Source organism: Salvia hispanica, chromosome 1 (genome assembly GCF_029641045.1).
Source record: "Salvia hispanica isolate PSC_SH4W2 chromosome 1, Shi_PSC_v1, whole genome shotgun sequence".
Classification (NCBI taxonomy): domain Eukaryota; kingdom Viridiplantae; phylum Streptophyta; class Magnoliopsida; order Lamiales; family Lamiaceae; genus Salvia; species Salvia hispanica.
In genome coordinates this window covers 66,886,290-66,906,393 of record NC_142692.1, presented here as the reverse complement: position 1 = coordinate 66,906,393, position 20,104 = coordinate 66,886,290, and the positions used below count along the sequence as shown (strand labels likewise).

Sequence of the window (20,104 nt, the reverse complement as noted above, 5' to 3'; positions counted from 1 at the left end):
AAATAGTACTCCTGTATAAAATCGTTATGCCCAAGAAAATATCAATCCTTCATAACATGGGAAAAAGGTTTTTAAATGTGTAGAAAGAAGCATAGTACTCCATGTTTCAATATTTTACATCAAGGAGAAACACATTACCTAAACAAACACATGATTAGGGCATCCACAATGGGGCAGAGGATAGCCACCCTATGCTCGGCCACATCAGCATTCTATCATCCGTCCCTTCCACCTGCAATGGGGCGGACTATAGCCCCCCTTAATCCGCCCTATAATTTTAACGCATATTTTGTGTATTTGTTTTTTATTTTTTATGTTTGCAGACATATCAATTAACAAGAATAAATATAAAAACACCACAAATTAAAGACAAATCCTATTGTCAATATTTATTTTTTATTTTTTTATGCTTGCAAAAATGAAAAATCGTCGGAATTTATTATTGAATTTAGAGAGAAATTGGGATGGGGAAGAGAGTGGAGTGAAAGGTGTGAAATAAAGTAAAAAAAATTGGTGATATATATAGAAAAAAATATTTAAAATTTTTTTAAAAAAATGAAAAATGTATGCATAGTCCGGACTATCCTGCGCACCCCCTGCCTGCAATGGAGCGGAGGATAGGCTGAAGGATGCATCCTCCGTGTCATAGTCCGCGTAGTCCGTGGTGCTGCAGTGGCAGACTAAGGGGCGGTGGATGCATCGTCCGTCGCATCCTCCGCCCCATTGTGAATGCTCTTATACGACTTGATTTTGTGCTGTCGACCATACTCTCTTCATACAGTGAGATTTGTCTGTTACTACATTATTAAAGGACTTGATTGAAAGATTCGTTGATTTCCATTCACTAAATTATCCAACACAAAATATATGAAGAGAAACAGCAAATTGGAAAACGAAATTAAAATTGTCCAAGAACAGAAAAGGCAACAAGTCCAATTTTTCACAAACCAAATATGACAAGATTCCTGACCTCCATAGCTATTGTTTGTTTTAAAATTTAATCATGACACAAACTCATATCCCTAGTTGGAAATGCACAACCATTTCACCATAACTATCTATCCTCACTGTACACCCTTCACTCATAGCATCTGATCTTCCCTTCACCAAACCTCTAAACTAGGATACCAAAATAAATTGCATTGCACAACATGACAACTATACACCTTCATCCCGCTCGCATAACAAAACCCCCTCAGACAATAGTGTCGAGGTATGAGTACTCCCTCTGTCTGCCAAACTCAAGAAGGCTACCATATGTACGGTCCCACACTCCAATGAAGAGGGATTCTGTATCAGGACTAAACGACATACCGGATATCTCGCCAAAGAAATCGATTTCCTGCTCCTTCTCATACCCACTATTGACATCAAATACATGGACGAAATCTGCAGGTTCTGCCATAGCCATGAATCTGCCATCTGATGTATAGCGGATTGAACGAATGGCTCCAAGGTTTCCCTTCAAGGCAGTGACTGATGCTGAAAGATTCCGGATATCCCAAACTCGGCAGGTTTTGTCCTGGTTCCCGGTAGCAAAGGTCAATCCACCAGGGTGCCAAGCTGATGCAAATGAGTAGTCCAAGTGACCCTGAAAAGATGCAATTGCCTGCAAACATTGTTACAAGTTTAGGAACCCATCATTACTCAGCACGGAAGTCTCTGTGGTGCAAGGAAAGACTCGTATACCTTTCCAGTCCTGGAATCCACTAACATACCCGCCGGGTCATCACCAACAATAGCAAGAAGCTTACCATCGGGACTTAGGGAAGTATGCTGCATGAAGAGTAAAGTCGGTTAACATCATCACGAAATATTGAAGGACTACACTTGCATCTGAAAATAACTTATGCAATTGTAGGCATAAATGACAATCTCAGGTTAGGCAACAAGATTTTGCACCCCAAAGTTGTAGAAAAAATGTTGAATTGGTCCCACCCCAATTAGCTACCTAGACAAGTACTCCAATCATTCCCATCACAGTAGCGTTACTTTAGTATACACATAGAGGCAGGTGACCAACTCACATAAGACACTTAAATAACTTGTGTACGTGCAAGTGTGTAATGTCAATCTATAAACTGGTTGATATCAACAAACATATGTGAATGTTCATGCACAAAAAGATGGCCAGAGACTCACATTGACTGGCCATGTAAATCGAAAATGGTTAGACGGTTGAAATTTCTCCATATCAAAGTCTCTAACTCCATTGTCATTATTCGAAGCCACAAAATGCACTGCCCCACTGGAATAAGAAAGACACTTTCATGAATGTCCAACCAGTAAAAGGAAAAAGAAGGGGACAAAAAGAAAACAAGGGGGGGTCACAGGTAGAGAGAGAAAAACAAAAAATCCACAAAATTGGGTAAAGAGCAGATACCTGCTAGATGTATATATCTCAACCGCATTAGTGATGGCATTATCTTCATAAGTGGTCCGAGTACAGTAGGAAACTCCAGGCCTATCCAGATTCTGCAACGAAACAGGAAAATATGGATAGCTAATATTCTAGCAATAGTCATTAGTTTGGTGCGAGAAACTGAATATACAATTAAGAATTTATCACAACTACCACGAATGAAAAGAATAGTATTATAGTAAACAGATTATATCTGTTATATGCATATTTAGAGCTGTCTGGCTAGTTGAAGGTATTTGTAACTAAAAGTCCAGATAATTAGTTGAACGAATTGAAAGAATCTACAAATAGCATGTCTTTGCCAGTTAAAACTTAAAACCAATAACAATATAACTGCCAGCAGAAACCACACCACCTGTCAGTCAAGCAAAACAGTGTACCCTCAAAAGATAAGGACAGGATATGCTGGACAAACACACCAAAAAAAAAGAATATGCTGGACAAAGCAAAAATAAATAAAACTGTAACACCATTAAATAAAGATATTGTAATGAATGCACACCTTGCAGATAAGTTCTCCCTGAAACCCTCCAGCAACTAGCAACTTATCTTTCACTGCTACCGTGCTGACCTGAGTCTGGGTAAATCCTTCCAACAAGCTCCCAGGGTGTTTCTACATTAGGTAAGAATAATGAAATAAGTTAGATTGAAACACCTGCAGGACAATATTATACACACGCAAAGAGAGACACATCCACTATAAGCAAAACTGAGAGTAGATGCTAAAGTGAAAGACTACCTCACAAGGTGCTACATGTCCTGATACATTAAGAACTTCAGATTTGGTGCATGATAATGATGACCAATGCATGATAGAGAAATGAGACAGGAAGTAGACATCATGTTTGGATGTAGCCCATACCAAATTTCTCAGCTGCAAAAAAACATAAATATAAAAATCACATGTAAGCAATAGTAATCCAATTTCAACACTGCCAAGAAAAGTCATGGTAGAACAGAGAGAAGAAAAAAAGTCACATGTTTAGGGCTGATACTCAAACCACCCGTTCAGGATTTAGGGCTACTCCAACTGAGCCAACTGCTCCCCTAACCCTAAACCCCTCTGCTTTTCGAGCTATCCCAGCAGACAAGTGAATTTATAAAAAATATTCAGGGATGAAACAAAAAGTATTATGCATTACACATTATTCAGGCAAGCTCTTAAGGACTCTACTTAAGACCACAAAAAAGAATAAGAAAAGAAATTTCCAAATAACCAAAATAATATGGGAAAATATGCTACCCAGAGAGTCATAGACAAGGAGGATGTATTATTAGATGAGATACGGAAAATCGCTCAAGCATTGTACTCTGAGACAATTTGTTTATGCACTCATTACTTAAATATGTCGTACAGATTCATACAAGAAAGGCATTTAAGCAATTAAAACGAATCGATAAAGAAAATATCCTCGGCAAACTATTTCAAATACCTGAAAATGTAAAATGGTAGATTTTGCAGATCTTGAATTTCGTCTGAACACATAGTACGGGCCTCCTTTTTCAGTAGATTTGCAATCCTATTTGAAACCGGAAAAGGAAATAAATTGAATTGCAAAGCAGAACCAACCAAGAAAAGATTAAATAAAGCAACAAAATAAAGAATCTACCTTTTCTGATCCCTCTCCAGATTTAGGAATGTTTTCGTAATTCTTATATTGTTCTAGTCTAGTCTGCCTATATTTCTCTCTTGTCACGTGCAGCCGCTCCCAGGGAATCCCTTGGATATCTCTACCCTTTCTAGCTTGAGCCGCAGTTGTGTCTTGCATTCTATTATTCTGCGAGGAAAGAGGTGATGTTCAGCAATTCATATAGATTAGATCTGATTGTCAATAAAGTGAGAGTATCAGATCAATGCTAAATGGGTAGCTCATCTAAAAGATTCTATGGTAAATAGGTAACTTTTGATTTTTCGAAAATATCACGCTTCTCATGTGCAAACTGGTTAACATTTCAGCAGAGCCACACACTTTAATTATTTATAAATGGCTGGCAGTGACGTTCGAACACAAGACATTTCATTTGGCTATCATGCAATATGAACATCTCATCCAGAAGCTTCAACAGGGAGGATTGAAAACTTTTTAATGTAATTTTCATTTTTTTTAAAATTAAGATAAGTTGAAAAAAAAGCAGCCACTAACAGTTCAATTTGCAAGTTAAAAAGTATGAACGAACCAAGTATTCATATTCGTCCATATCAGAATCTGAGCCACCAGCATCTCCTGCGTGGAACTCATCATCCATATCGTCATCTGCATCTTCCATCTCATATTCCTCTTCCATTTCTTCAGCTTCGTTTCCTTGTTGATTGGACATGATCTACGTAGAAAGAACAATCAACGAAACTGCTCAATGACTACATATAATTAGCATTCACTTAGTCACAAATATCAAGACAGCTATAAGGATCGAGTTAAATGGTATGTCACGTTTCATGATACATCATGGACGATCGGGTCAAAAATAGTAAAAAATGATAGGTTGCAATAAATGTACTTAAGAGAAGAGTCGCTACACATTCCGCCTTATCTTGTGCATAAGGTCACGTAGGAAAGAACCAATCAATATAAACAGGTTTTATAGAACCGTTCAGCTTCTGATATCATTTAAGAACATGACCTAGAACTAACAACATAATTTATACAGTATATCATTAGTACAGTCGAAGAATAAGGTTTCTAAGACATGAAAACTGATTGGAGGGTGTACGCTACATTCTCAGTACCCCTATTATGACATTAATTATCATATTATATTAGGAGCACCAGTTCCCGACTCTCGCAGTAACATCACGTAGAACAAAATGTAAGAGGCAGAGATAATCTAAGCTTAACATTAACAGAAAATAAAGGTAACTCCAAGCATACATAAACTGAAACTAAAATTTGTTAATGACTAAACAAGCTACAAGAACAAAACTTGTGCACAAAAACAAAGGAAACAACACATATGAGGATACAGAACAATCGTTTCCGCAATATATTAATTGAACTCCATAATTTTAACACTGTAAAGGCAATAAATTAAATGAATTCCAAACTAGTACAAATTTAAAACTGGAAAGGCCATACCGGTTGTGAAATAGTAGTAATTGACAAGCAAAAAACGCAACAATTGTGATCCCATTCGCACCAATTACAAAAATTCCTTCACAAGTTGACGAGCAGAGATGAAAACACGATTGCACAGAATTAAACACAATAAAAAAGCAGTGTTCATCAACTACGGACAATTAGGTAACATGGTAAACATAAACCCTAGAATTCCAAACATGGCAGCATAAAAGCAACAGCGCAAAAGTCAAAATTCACACCACGGTAGACGCATTAAGCATGGTCGTTGGTGAACAATGCACAAGAAATAAATAGTTCTGCAGAAATCTAAACCAAGTGTCGAGATTCTGACCTCCCTGGGAATAGAGAAGTCGTGTAGAATCAGGAAGGTCTTGGGGAATGAATTCCGATTGAGAGATGATGCTTGATTAGAAAACAAATTCGACAAAATCAGATTGTAAATTGGCGAAATTTGTGAGATAGGTCTAGAAGGAGAGAGAAAGGGGGTGATGATATATATCAGCAATCTTTATCCACTGGTTTTAAGCGAGTTTCCAATCTAACAAGAAATGAAAGGGACGCTTGATTTTATGCAGTGATTTATTGTTATAGCTCAATCTTCGACATTTAGGGTCAAAAATTAATTTTTTTTTTCTTTTTTAGGTATCTTTTATAATAACGACAATAATTTGATTAATAATAGTAATATTAACATTAGCTGTATGAGAAAAGACACACAAATGGCAGGCTAATATTAATAAAATCAAAATAATAATATTAACTTGAAATTATATAAATTATACTTTGTCGCGTGATTTTGACTCTTTTTTTTATGAAAATTATCATGAAAGAAGAAAGTTGATATATTTGTATTTGAAAATGGAGTAAAATTTAGAAGAAAAAATGTTGAAATCTTCTTCAAACTTTTAGACACGGGTGGATAAATGAAAAAAAAATAAAAAGTCAGAGAAATAAGTGAGAGTAAAATATGTGATAGAATAAAGTAAGAGTAATTAGATGTTAGTATTTGTATTAAAAAGAAGAAAATGACTAAACTTTATTAGGACCTCCTAAAAAGAAATACGATTAAACTTAGTTGGGACTGAGAGAGTAATTATTTACTGTATTACTTTCGATCCATGAGAGTTATGAAAGAGGAAATATGAGAGTAAAATGCATTTGGACTATTTATCATAAATATGAATCAAGTTAATGATGACCTCCTTATTGACCTGAAATTCAGTGGTCAGTCCAAACCACAGTGGTATTATGAAATGGTGTGTCGATTAATTTTTTATGGCAAATGAAAATATAAAGATGGCCACGTCCAACTAGATATACAATTATTTAGGAAACATTCATTATACCACTATTATGGAAAATTGCATAATCTAAGTATGGACATTACCAATATATTTTCACCTCCTGTATGTATTGATTGCATATTTATCATAAAAAAAAAAAAAGTTGAAACCACCCTAAGGGCCCCCCACATCCCGGTCCGACAGTATTGTGAGGGGTGTTAAATCAGGGTACGCAGTGACCCGCTAAGAGAGGGCCTAACCCACTGCCTGCCAGAAGCTACATACGCATATAATGATGTAATCAAATGCAAACTCTAAATATTATACAAACTCCAAACTATGATCTGGAACGTTGAAAAATGTCAACAGATGATAAAATTACATCAACAGAAAATATCAACACAGTGTTAACGGTTGATGTTGTGTTGACATCGTGTTGACATTTTGTGTTGACGTAACTTTATCATTTGTTGACATTTTTCAATGGCCCAGATCATAGTTTGTACAATGTTTAGAGTTTGCATTTTATCCCTATCCCAATCATATAATATAAATATAATCATATAACACTTGCTAGAGTTATTTTATGGATATGATTTCCTTTTTCTTGTTTATGTATAAATATATATAATTGAAAATTTAAATAAATTTTAAAATGCATGACCATAACTTAATTTTTTAATATTATTTTAGTGTGTATAATCAATTATATATCTACTCAATAGCTTAATTGTAAATAAAAATTAAATTATAGTCATGCTATATATATATGCTATGTATACAAATAAAAAAGAAAAAGAAAATCATACCCATAAAAAATACTAGTAACAAGTGTTGTATCTATTTTTTTGTTTGTCGGTACATATAAGATGTTTTATTATATTGTGTATATACAAATATGCAATATAATGTATACTAGTAGTAGTAATTTATTCATAAAAGAAAAAGAAAAGCATACCCATAAAAGAATACTAACAAGTGTTGTATGGAGTATTTTTTTATTGTCGGTACATATAATATATTTTATTATATTATGTATAAATATGCAATATAATGTATAGTAGTAATTTCCATATTTGAGATAATGTAATTTTCTATAATAGTGGTAAAAAGAATGTTTCCTAAATGATACTGTGTCTAGTTGGATGCGGCTCCTTCATGATATTTTTATATGTCAAAAAATAATTGGTTGGATACACCACCTCATAACCCCACTGTAATGTGGATCATCTACTGAATTTTTCCTCATAACATGACATAATAAATAATTCAAATGTTTTTTTCTCTCATATCTCCTCTTCCATACACTTATACATTATTTGTTTACTTCATCTCATCTCATAGTGTCTTTGATTCGATCCAAATTTTCAGAAATATAAAAAAAAAATCAATGCAAAAATTTAATAGAGCATGGATCTCATTTTTATATTGTTTGATAGTAATATATGAATGACATGAATAAGTGAAATATAAGTTCTATTTATCAAAAATTTTAAAAGTAAATTAGTTATTTAATGATGAACGGAAATGATAATATAAGACATTTAACAGCTGACGAATATACCAATGGTGTGTGTTGTTAACTTGTTATCACAGAGAATGTGTTGACCACCTCACCTTATTCACCCTGTTTCTTGTTTTCCACCTATTATGCCAAACAAAAGTGTCTAATTTCACTTGTAATTAGGATTATATAATCATTGCTATTTAATCAACTTACTTTTGCAAATCAAATTAAATAGGAGTATGATATAAAATCAAAATTAGTGAAATACAAAAATATTAGTATAAATATAACTCCCTTTCAACACTAGGAGTAATTTGAATTTCACAATAGTTTATAACAAAAGAATACAGAGTTGCCCGTGCAAACCATCAAACAAATAGCAGCGAAAGAACGAGGAGGAGGGCCGTCACAGGCAGCAACTTGTATTCGATCTGAACTCCACTGTTAACCTCAGATTTCTCTTGTGCAGATCCCGGCCCTGATGCGTCGCACACGAGGCCAAGCTTGTCCTCACGGCACTCACTAGCGAATAGGCCAGGTGGATACTTCCCGGAGAGATTGATATAGCTGAACATGGTTGAAGCACAGTCGTTGGACAAGTCATTCAACTCGTCCGCATATGGACAGGCAAACTCCTTCAAAGCTGAGCAGCACAAGCTTGGTGGGTATTTAGGCCCCTTGCATTTGCTGGTGATGATAGTGTAGTTCTGAAACTCAAAGTTCACAGGGCATGCTGCCACCACAGGTTGGTTAACCATCAAGCTCAAAATCAGTTTTAGTTACGCAAAATTATTCGATACAATATCGAGGAACAATACCCTTCTTGTGAAACAGAACAATGTGCATATTCTATTCTCTATCTCACTTTTTGTATCACTTTACTAAGTTACTTACATAGATAGATGTTGGGATTATGTTGATCACTACACACACATAGCACAAACTGTGCACACACACACATATTGCACGCACACAACACACATTGCACGTGCAACTCATACCAAAGTTTTAAATTTTGATTGATTTTTTGACATACCATATGAAGAAGTTGAAATTGGAACACAATTTATATCAATTACTTGATGTTTGCCAACAAACATCAAAATGATACCAAGTGACCTATAAAGCAATTTAGCATCACTTCAATGAAGTGGCATTTGGATAAAACCCCTTTCTCCCTTAACGATGACATTCTCCAATAGACAAAAGAAGATCAAAGAAACTCTGCTCAGGTGTATTTTAGTACTCACTTCAAAATAATCTAGCTAGAGAACGAGGAAAACATTGACAACATCCAAACCTATCCTAGTTTAAATTTCCATATATTATTTCTAACGGGGGACAAAAGTTAGCCACTCAAACTTCACGAATGAGAACCGAACTGTGCTTGTTCTAACTTTTCAGCCTAATTTTGGTTTGTTGCCATCTCCAACCATTTACACTAAACTCAAAATTTTGAGTATATATGTCACACGAAAAAGTAGTTTTACTCCAACCATTTACACCAAATTCAAATTTTACATCATTTGTCCCACAAAATTTTTGCGATAGCACCGTATTTGGCGTTGTTCCATAAAAAACCCAAAAATGGGTTTGGGTTTGGTGTATGGTTGGAAAAGTTTTCTGCACCAAAAATGAGTTTATATTGCTACTTATGCTTGATTTCCAGCCATTTATTTCACCAGATCACATTCTCAACGTTTTTTCCGAGATTTTGGTTTCTATTTGAAGCACCAAAAACACTCCATGCCACTCACATTTTCCTCTCTCATAAAATTTGGCACAAATAAAACGCCAATTTCAGTGAATTAGGGCAAGAAATAACTTCCTTCACCCCAATTTTATCATTGAAGAACTATTCACAATTTCTATAACCTATTCATGCTGGAAAGTGGAAAGCATATTTACTTTTTAAGAAACAAGCTAAAACTTGAAAATTTCAAAGGTATTAGTAAATGAAGTATTGATTGCAATCTGAAATTTTCCATAAACAATCAAATAACCAACAGATTCAAATAACAAAATCCAAAAAAAATGGAAATTAAGGATAAGAGAGAGAGAGAGAGAAATAAAACCTACATTTCTTAGCTTGAAGGAGCCTTCTCTCACCCAAAACCGAAGATCCAAATACAGCATCTGCGTCGGTTAAGATGAACAATCAGTTTTCAGCCAAAAATTAAACAGAGAATCCGAAAAACAAACCTGAAATGAAAGTGGAAGCGCAGAGAGAGGCGGAGAGCGAGAGACAGAGAAGCAGAATGAAATAGAGCTTCGTGTGAGCTGAATTCAGCATGTTTGTGGTAGAGAGGACTCCGTTTGGTTTGGCGATCCAATTAAATCAATTTGTGTAGCCTGAAACTGTCGCAAAAAGGTCGAAACGGTGGTTCCGTTGCAGATCCGTTTCTCTCTCTAGATTTCCGGTAAATGCAATAAATGAGCTGAGAGATAAGTATTAACTGATCAAAGATCAACTGATTTAGCTTTTGGGTTTGGAATTTGGATAGATAACTGATGAAGAGAGAAGATGGATAATTTTATGAAAAAAACTTATTTAAATTATTAAAGTGGTAATGGTTGGAATAAATGAAAGACAGCCCACTGCCAGATAATAACGCGATGATCATTTTCCTGCGTTTCCGTGTCTACACCAACTATATGTTTAAATAGTAGTACCAAGTACTATAAAATAAATTTGGATTTTGAGTTCAAATTTCGGTGTGGATTTTTGCTCGATCTTATTTGATCAAAAATTTTAAATGAATCAAATTCGAATTATTCGAAAATAAAAAATCTAAGACCTTAAAAATTTGGAAATCTAATACTACCAAATTCTGAAAATCTAATAACTAAATATACATGTATATTTAAATATACATGTATATTTTGTATTTCGGATTACTTTGAATTTTAAAATATCCAATCAGATGTTGAACAATCGAACTTTATAAAAAATCCGATCCGGCCTGAACATTCAAACAACCCGGACCAACTTTTCTTGTTGCACTTCATGCTTGGTATGATGGAATGGAACGCGGGTGGAATGGAATGGAGGGTAGAATGGATTGGAGATAGGAATGAAATGTCAATTTCCTTGGATTTCCTTTGCATTTTCATCCATTCACTCTTTCGTTCTATCACACTAAGCAAATGAATAGAATGAAAGTAGGAATCACATTCCATTCTACCATTCCATTCCATCATACCAAGAAGCCCCTAATATGTAATCAATTTTTACCTAATATTAAGATTTAAATTTTATTTTTAGTTGCATGTGATATGTATAGATATAAATATCAGTTGAAACATTAAATTGCATCTAACCCACAAATATCGAACCACAACATAAGATGACAAAGCGAGCAACATAGGGCATCCCAAAAGTGGCTAGTCCCCAACAAAAAGACATAAACATCCCAAAACAAAATGAGCAACATTAGTCAATCAACCATTATGCTACCTGAATATGAAATTAGAATAACCTAATAGGTTAATCCTAACCGTCGTCTTCAAAGGAATGCGCTGAAAGGTGAGAGCTGGGCCCATCTATATGTCGGAAATCCACTTCACGGTCACCTCCACGACGAATATGATCTAGTGACTCTAGCCATAATACGCTGCGAGAGTAAGCGAATGTATGCCATCATATATCGAAGAGTACCCTAGCCATGCTTCGATTGTTGCATCCGACGGTCCAAGCCAATCTAAATGTGTGCCATGCTGAGTAGATAGCAATAAGCATTGACTTGGAACTAAGAGCTCCACGTCAAAGCTAAAATTAGCTCTAAAAGAACCATTGACTATGTCGTTCGACCACGTCCAACTGTTCCTCTTGCGCGTCCCGATGCAATGGTGAATGAACCATCAATCTTGAGCTAGACTCGGGAAAATGAGTTTTTAAACAACTGTATTTCAATTGTATGAGAAATTGTATATCATTATGTGCAGGGATGCGTTATATTGGTAACTATTTAAGTTGCTAACTCTGTTAACTCATTAATGCAATGTATTAAAAATGTCAACACAGTCACATTATATTGAAGTTCAACAAAATCATGTGTTGACATGTTAATGTCATCGTGCTGACATTTTTAATACATTGCGTTGATGAGTTAACTAGTTAGCAACTTTAAAAAGTTAGCAATTGATCACACCCCATCGTATGTAAATATTAATGTCGTAATTAATGATTCTATCGTTGCAAAGCCGACTGTTTTAAAACTTAAATAGTTGAATTCATTTCATTAATTGTAACTTATCGGCTGATTAGTTTAACTGGGGCTTCAATAAAGTATATCATGTCCTAAGTTAAATGTTTTAGCTGTAATCAACGAATGAAATCATATTCTAATAGATAAAATTAACTAGATTTACTCAATCAGACACAGAATTAATTTATCTTGTAATGAACCGCGAAATATGTTTCTACTTAGTATTTTTTATTAAATGGCAATTAGTACAATTAATCATTGTTATATTAATCTAAATACGAGCAAATTTCTTAATTTCGTATTCACAGATGATCTAAAATGAAAAAAAGCGTCATGTTTTCGTAGACAGAGAAAGTACTATTAGACCTACCTAAGAATACAAAATCCACATCGTGGACGCCACAACTCTATGTTGGTAGTGTGTGCACGACAGCTTTCATTCTAACAACATGCTGCTTCCTAGTTCCTTAGTTAATAAACAGAAAAAGGAAAAGAAGTAAAGCAAAAGCATGGATCTTTCCTCGTATAAATATTAGCAGAGCAGTTACATCTTGATGAAAACTGCTTCATTTCTACATGTTTGCTCTATTCTTTACCGACATTATATTTGGAGAAAAGAGAGCCTAACCTAGTTTATCGGAGCACGGTTAGATCAACTATTGCCTTTTTTTTACACTAAAATGTATACACTGTCCAGTCAACAACGACCAACTGCATTCCTCCGAATACGAAATCATAACTGAAGCTGCATTCCTCCCGCGTTTAACACTTAACAGAAAAACCTCGGTTTCTGCAAATGAGTCCAAACTAGATCAGTAAGATTGTCTGAGTGAGGCAGTGCAATTGTGAAATTGAAGCGCATGCCCTGCTCGGCCAATTGACTTACCTGAAACTCGGACTCTCGCATATTCTCCAGAAACTCTGCTATATGGAGCTGCTTCACCACTGTCGCGTGCAACACCTGGAAACAAAAAAAAAGATACAGTTTAATTCATGTCGGCCAGAACTCAGCTGAGTTATGACCGAATCTGGTGGATGATTACCCTCTTTGTTTTCTCAAGGTCGCACTCCATGTTCTTGATTCTATCAAGTGATTGCTGAAGCATTTGGTCCTTCTCAGCTGGAAATTCTCTAGGTTTGCTGTTGAGTTCTTCCAGCAAACTTTCAAGCCTTTGGAGACGCTGTATGCATGGACGAACCATCTCCTCTCTTCTCACAGCTCTCTCGTGGATGTAATGGTTGGTTTTTGGTGCAGGGTCACTCCTTAGTACGTTTGGTGGACTAACATTGCTCCGTCTCTTCGAATATTCGATAGGTACCTTTTGGACTAACAGTGAAAGCTTGACCAGTAAAAACACCAATGGTCTGGACATATAATGCAAACCTCTCTTCACGACTTTCATCTTATGCTTTATGGTACCTGACACAGTCCCAAAACACAATCTTAAGCAAAAGAGTAGAGTATATGGTTAAAACAATTAATTAGTGGTATAAAAACACAAGAGGACTACATACACTCACAATTTGCTTTCTCAATTTAATTAGATCAAAAGGTATATATAAGGAATTAAGATAAAAAGAACGAGCGATAGCTAATCAACATGCACCACACAACAAGAGAGACACATTAAGGAGAATAAACAAATCTCTCATACTTGGTTTGGCATCAGCATCTCTATTTCTTGCACTGTTCATATACATAGACTCATTATCCTGTCCATACTCATCTTCTCCATCACTGCCCACTGCACTAAAATACTCACTGGAACTGCTATAGGTATGTGCATCTGATCTTCTGCCCTGAAAAAAAAAGTTATCAATTTATGAGTAGGCAACCACACTGCATTGCTGCCAACAAATATTCCACAATGACTACATAGATAGGTGCGTTTTTTAGTTGGTATGTGCAAAGTGAGCGAGAGGAATGAAGGGGGAGGAGAGAGATGGAAGGAGGGGGGGGGGGGGGATTAAAGTAACCATATTTTTGTTTACATATTGTGCAGTGATATATTTTAGAATTACTAATAGTGATTTGCATGTATCAGACTCACTTCTTCATGAACAGAAGCCAGTTTTGTATTCACGGAGCTATTTAGTTTTGTTGGAGAAAAAGGATCATCACCATCAGACCATGATTCAAGAGTAGAGATATCCCCGCATTTACCCTGAGAATGTGATATACCAAAATGTGACACATGATATAACAGAAACTAAAAAATGCCAGTTATGAAAAAACGCTACCTTCAGTGAACGGATTTGAATATACGAGTCACTTGCTGATTTTGCAATATGCCCGACAAGAGCTGGTTCTGCATTGAACATAAGCTACAAAAGGACGATTATTTGCATTAGTAAATAATTACAGATATACAGACTTCGACATCTTGAGCGATGTTCTGCAAGTTGCAATTAGAAGTACGCGAACTACTCATAATTGTGCTAACCTTTTGTATCTCTGGATCATTCCACGGACCCTTATTAGATCTTAGGCAACCTCCCTCAGTATTGCAAGAGCATGTTCCGCCCAAAAACTCAGGTAATTGACTATGGATAAAATGAGAAACTGTTAGATGACATTTTGTTGTAAAAGATATATGAGGCAATGCAGAAGAGAAAATTAAACCATGGATCAATGGCTTCCAGTAGTTTTCCAGAAGACTTGGGGTCCAAAACCTGTTTGACAATGAATTTTTAGATCAGTATGTCGCCGGAAATGGGACAAACAGATATAAGGCATGAATGGATTTACATATCCTTACATGGATTTTAGAGAGAGTTTTTGGATCCAGAAACTTCTGTGCAGCAGGCCAGAGAACCTTCTTGAATCCAGTTCCAGCATTAACAATGTACAAAGAGTGAAGAGTCTGTATATATAAATGGAAATACTTAAAAAAGGGAGCACATAAATAGTCTCAAACAAATATTATCCCTAGAACTAATTGACAACAACAATAATAACAATAATGATGTTTGTGGTGTTAATACTGATATTACAACAAAGATGATAATGATTACCTCTGGGTAGTAACTATTATCAATCTTTGTCATGGAAGCCAGTAAACTGGTAGCAGTCTTGGTGAAATTCTTTATCCCCTGAAATAACCACCATTGACATTATTCTAGACATCTATTTTCAAAGTTTATCAACAAATGTGAAGACATGAAATGTAAGATAAAACCAGAAAACAAATTCCTGAGTTCCCTGCCACTCAGAGAACTATTGTTATAGAAAAGGATGCTCCTTTATTCGCAGAACACAGGAAGCGGGAAAAGAAGTCAATTATAGCAAAACATAGGATGTAAGAGTCTTTTATTCACAAATCCCATTATAATTATCAGGGAATCAGGAACTAAAATTGTTTCAGAGTTGAGTTGATTGACTAACCAGGCCTTGTACATCCAAAATTGTGGTGGAAGAACATATTCGCTTCTTTGCAGAAACAGAACAAGCAGGGAACTTCTCATATATAACCTTCTCAAACTCCTGAACATGATATTTCAAATACCGTTCAATAGAAGTGATGCGCATTAGTTTGCCAGGGTGGGCCCTCCCAAGCCTTTCAATGTATATAGGTCTGCCTTCTTTGTCAACACCATGGTATCCTTGGGGATAACATTGTAAGACTTCCTCCAGCTCTGTAAATTTGAAGTCCTGAAGCAAATGATTACACATTTCATCACTAAATGGTGAAACAATCACTAACCCCCACCTAAGGGTGACATATGTACAAGAGTGTATCCACTCAGAACTGCTTTTCAACTTTTATAATGTATACTCGTACCTCCAATATGGTGTCCGCTCCATTCTCTTTCCTCCACTGAAGCATTTCTTTCCACATCTGGATGGTTTTGTCAATGTTGAAATCTCTTGCTCTCAGGAATCTGTATACAAATCAATATCATTAACAGTTAGATTACTGCAGAAAATAAAAGATGGAGGAACCTTATATGACATGGTGAGGATGGGGGAGTGGCAATGACTGGTGCCCCGACCTCCCCACCCAAACCCCTTTTCTTCAACAAAAACACAGACTTCAAAGATGAAATGAAATTGATTACTAAATATTGTTGGATACTTCTCCATATAGTCATAAATTACTATCATAGAACCAAAAGAAAAGAAACACAAATTCATGCACCAAATTATACAAAATGAAACACAGCATTTCATTTGCTATGATCAATTATCATCATGCGAAAAAAGGGGGGTTGGTTCAAATTGTCCAGGCAAAATGACTAATAGCCAAGTTCCTGACAGTGTTACAACTCTTGAAAGGTGAATATGTTAGGATTCAATAATTACAACTGATAGAGCTCCAACAGTCCTAAATGCTCTGAAGTCTGAAGTCACATATGCCGATCGAGAAAGCCAACCCAGAGAAAAGCTCACCTCAACAAAGTATGGTAATCATCATGTTTCAGTGGCAGCAATTCCATATCAAGAAGTTTTTGACGCAAGTCACAGACAGCACTCTCCTCTGTTGCATCGCGTACATCCTCAATGGAAATGGAAGGCAGGCCAAAGTGAACTTTCCTTTTACCTCTTTTCTTGAGAGAATGAGTGAACTTGTTTGAAGCATTTATAGCCCTTTTCCTGAAAGCCCCAATTCTTGATTTCCTCCTCTCATCATCTGAGTTCTCACAGTCTGATTTGCTCTCCCTTGTTTCGTCATAACTATCGAATCCATCCTGGCCTAGCACATTGAACAAGTCAAGAGCCAAAAGCATCATTTCAGAGCTTGTTTCTCTCTTCAGATAATGGATCATATAATAGGCATTCATATTCATATTAAGAAAAAGCAGCAGCTTATTAGCCACCCACCTGACATTGTCGCCAGGACCAAGATGTATAGCTCAGAGGAGAGGATATCAGATTTTCAAGGTTAAAGTCGCCTGCTTCGCAAAGAAAATGATGACGCCCAAGCTGCACTACAGTAACAATAAACAATTGTATTGGTAACAAATTTGCACTCCATAATCCAATGTGTAATCAACTATTTATTGCCAATGATTCATCAAACTAGATAAGATAATAACCACATCAAAATAACAAAAGGCAAGTTCAATGATCAAATTAATCTCATCAGAAAACAGCTCAAATTTACGCTACCGTCAAAATAAATTGGAAGACCGCGAATTCCATTAGTGAAGCTAGATCACAAGCACAACATTCCTCCGGTTCTCATAATCCACATTCACAATCTTCATAAAAGGAGAAATTCAATAATGCAATTAAAATTTCCCTCGGATCTCGCATTGCATTTAGATTCAAAAGGCTTACACAATAAAAAAAATTACTCACACACTACAAACGATCAATCAATGCGATGAATGGATAATCACGAAACGCGAAGCATCTAGCCATAGCAAAACTTACACTAAACCGCAGAATCCGTAGCAGCTGGATCGCAACAGCGAGAGCCTACTGCATTGATTTCTTCGGCCTTGAATTCACAGATAAGTGCTAAATTTAGTTATATAAATAAATAAAATAGAATCGGAAGCGAATTTTCCTCGAAAAATAAAAAAAAAGGATTGAATGAAAACGAAAGATCTAACGACTAATATTATATAGGGATAGGGATTAGGGGGAATGTGTACGTATAGGTGTGCTGTGTGTACGTCTTCTTCTCCTTCAAATCTCAATCCTCTTTGCTGTGCTGTATTTTGCGGTCTCACTCAGCCAAATCATATCAAACCTTTTTTATTTGGTTTCGTATTTTCGGCATTGCTGTTATTTGTCGCACCGCTGCTGCCCCTTTCAACTGCTTACGTGTCATTTTCCTTTTTTTAAAAAAAAAAAATTAACAGAGGAGAGGGGGAAGAATGAAGAATCTGCTGCCGTGGCGGTAAAACCGGAATAAAAAAAGTTACGGCGTGTCTGTAATTTTGCACTTTTTAGGTTTTAAACGAGGTAAAAAGTGATTCCACGGCCAACAGACTAGTGTACCCGCCATATTTTTTATTCATTCTCTTTTGGAATCTGGGTAAATTTTTTATTACTAGTAGTAAACGAAATCAATTTTGCCCTTATATTTATAGGTAAATGCTCCTTCTGTGTCCTATTAGTTAGAGCATCTCCAAACATTTACGTTACACTCAAATTCATTTTAGTGTAAATGTCACATCAAATATTATTTTACTCCAATCATTTATACTAAACTCAAACTTAAAAAAATATACTCAATATTATGCCTTTTTTACTCACAAAAATTGAAAAACTTTTAGGTTTTGGTTTAGTATAAACCTAAAGATAGGTATTTTTTTCTCAAAAACCAAAAATGGAATTGTTTTTTTAGTACTATTGGAGCTAAATACCTATCTCATTTTAGGTTTTAGTGTCCCCTTGGAGATGGTCTTATAGCGAGCATTTATGAAATATAAATAAAAATGGGTTGAATAGATTAATAAAATATTAGTTCCACTTATATATGTATTAGTTTTATAATAAAATACGGGTGAAATAAGTTAAAAATGCCTGAGACCAAAAATCTCAGATTTGAATCCTCTATGTGGCCACCTTTAAATTTATGTTCATTTAACTATAAAAAAAATAAAAATAAAAATAAAAGAAAAAGAATATCACTCTTATTATCAAAAAGATCAAAATGGTAAAACAAAATTATTGTTATGGGCCAAGGAAGTTATAAGTGACAATGGAATTCAATTGCCACAAACACTGCACTATTTATTATGTATGCGTAAAAGCACTTAAATTATTTATATTTATCTATTTTATTTTTCTCTTTCAACCAATAAATCAAACTAATTGTTTTACCACCGCTTGAATATTTGCGTCAAAACTTTTAGAAGCATTTAGTATTAGTATATTATTATCAGTATTTTACATCTTCCACTATTTTATACTCCTATGTTTTGTTCATCCTATATTTCACTATTAAACTCTTCAAGTTTTTTTATATGGTTTAATTAGTGAATTTGCTTTCGATCACTATTTTGAAGTTTATGGACAAATAATTGAATGAAAATGTATGCACAGTAGATTATTGATGCTTCAATATTATATACTCCTATAGTGTAATAAATTTGATGGAAATATTGCATATACTCGTAGTATTTTTTTAATTTAAAATTTTGGGAGGTAACACTAGGTTTATAGAGTTAGTTGCGTTAGTTACATAGGTGGTCAGGTTGAGAATTTATAATTGGTAAAGGTGATACTAATTCCATAAAAATTCCGTTTTGTTGCTATCATCATTAATTACGAAATAGAGGACGATATGTACAAAATACGACGATATGTACAAAATACAATCTTGGTCATAATAATTGAGTCATATTTTTTTGAATTATCATTATGAAATAGAGGATGATATGTACAAAATACGACGATATGTACAAAATACAATCTTGGTCATAATAATTTAGTCATATTTTATTGAATTATCCTAAATTAGTCGAGTAAATTTTTTTTTTAGCCAAAAATTTATCTATCTTACGTTAGTCTATCTTCATCTCTCATATATTCTATGCACTCTCTAACTTTACTTTTTCAATTTTAACATTTAACACATCAATTTCTTATTCTTGTGTCTAAAAAAAATGCCCCAAACTACCTTGGGACAGAGGGAATATAGTTTATTTTT

The 20,104-nt window shown here is 35.0% G+C and overlaps 3 protein-coding genes across 4 annotated transcripts; all 3 read right to left on the bottom strand.

The window, feature by feature from the left end:
- Window positions 1-885: 885 nt before the first annotated feature.
- Window positions 886-6,042, bottom strand: LOC125222446 (putative WD repeat-containing protein C2A9.03). Of its 2 annotated transcripts, none has more exons than XM_048125067.2 (10): window positions 5,831-6,042; window positions 4,601-4,744; window positions 4,033-4,200; window positions 3,856-3,942; window positions 3,162-3,296; window positions 2,925-3,035; window positions 2,384-2,475; window positions 2,143-2,248; window positions 1,690-1,776; window positions 886-1,609 (listed from the first exon to the last, which is right to left on the bottom strand). In XM_048125067.2, the coding sequence occupies exons 2-10, from the start codon at window positions 4,739-4,741 to the stop codon at window positions 1,196-1,198; spliced, it is 1,341 nt and encodes a 446-aa protein (XP_047981024.1). In that variant the 5' UTR covers window positions 4,742-4,744; window positions 5,831-6,042; the 3' UTR covers window positions 886-1,195. The 2 variants fall into 2 exon arrangements, with proteins under 2 accessions (XP_047981024.1, XP_047981025.1); XM_048125068.2 differs by lacking the exon at window positions 5,831-6,042 and adding an exon at window positions 5,497-5,804.
- A 2,469-nt stretch (window positions 6,043-8,511) lies between these two features.
- Window positions 8,512-10,890, bottom strand: LOC125185342 (GPI-anchored protein LLG1-like). The gene is made up of 3 exons (XM_048081866.2): window positions 10,492-10,890; window positions 10,369-10,425; window positions 8,512-9,022 (listed from the first exon to the last, which is right to left on the bottom strand). The coding sequence occupies exons 1-3, from the start codon at window positions 10,580-10,582 to the stop codon at window positions 8,658-8,660; spliced, it is 513 nt and encodes a 170-aa protein (XP_047937823.1). The 5' UTR covers window positions 10,583-10,890; the 3' UTR covers window positions 8,512-8,657.
- A 2,104-nt stretch (window positions 10,891-12,994) lies between these two features.
- LOC125224534 (phosphatidylinositol/phosphatidylcholine transfer protein SFH13-like) lies at window positions 12,995-18,242 on the bottom strand. Its single transcript, XM_048127946.2, has 16 exons — window positions 18,099-18,242; window positions 17,875-17,941; window positions 17,320-17,426; window positions 16,888-17,191; window positions 16,280-16,379; window positions 15,883-16,149; window positions 15,513-15,590; window positions 15,257-15,361; window positions 15,121-15,170; window positions 14,942-15,041; window positions 14,739-14,822; window positions 14,549-14,662; window positions 14,153-14,297; window positions 13,541-13,917; window positions 13,384-13,458; window positions 12,995-13,287 (listed from the first exon to the last, which is right to left on the bottom strand). The coding sequence occupies exons 3-16, from the start codon at window positions 17,324-17,326 to the stop codon at window positions 13,267-13,269; spliced, it is 1,827 nt and encodes a 608-aa protein (XP_047983903.2). The 5' UTR covers window positions 17,327-17,426; window positions 17,875-17,941; window positions 18,099-18,242; the 3' UTR covers window positions 12,995-13,266.
- Window positions 18,243-20,104: the final 1,862 nt, after the last annotated feature.

Coding starts and splice junctions, on each gene's coding strand:
- LOC125222446 (XM_048125067.2), bottom strand. CDS start 4,741: ATGTCCAATCAACAAGGAAACGAAGCTGAAGAAATGGAAGAGGAATAT. Junction 4,201..4,600: donor TGGACGAATATGAATACTTG/GTTCGTTCATAC, acceptor CTTTCCTCGCAG/AATAATAGAATGCAAGACAC. Junction 2,476..2,924: donor AGGGAGAACTTATCTGCAAG/GTGTGCATTCAT, acceptor GTTTCGTTGCAG/AATCTGGATAGGCCTGGAGT.
- LOC125185342 (XM_048081866.2), bottom strand. CDS start 10,582: ATGCTGAATTCAGCTCACACGAAGCTCTATTTCATTCTGCTTCTCTGT. Junction 10,426..10,491: donor CGCTTCCACTTTCATTTCAG/GTTTGTTTTTCG, acceptor TAACCGACGCAG/ATGCTGTATTTGGATCTTCG. Junction 9,023..10,368: donor GCTCCTTCAAGCTAAGAAAT/GTAGGTTTTATT, acceptor CTGTGGTGGCAG/CATGCCCTGTGAACTTTGAG.
- LOC125224534 (XM_048127946.2), bottom strand. Junction 16,150..16,279: donor GAGCGGACACCATATTGGAG/GTACGAGTATAC, acceptor CATTTGCTTCAG/GACTTCAAATTTACAGAGCT. Junction 15,362..15,512: donor ATAATAGTTACTACCCAGAG/GTAATCATTATC, acceptor TTATATATACAG/ACTCTTCACTCTTTGTACAT.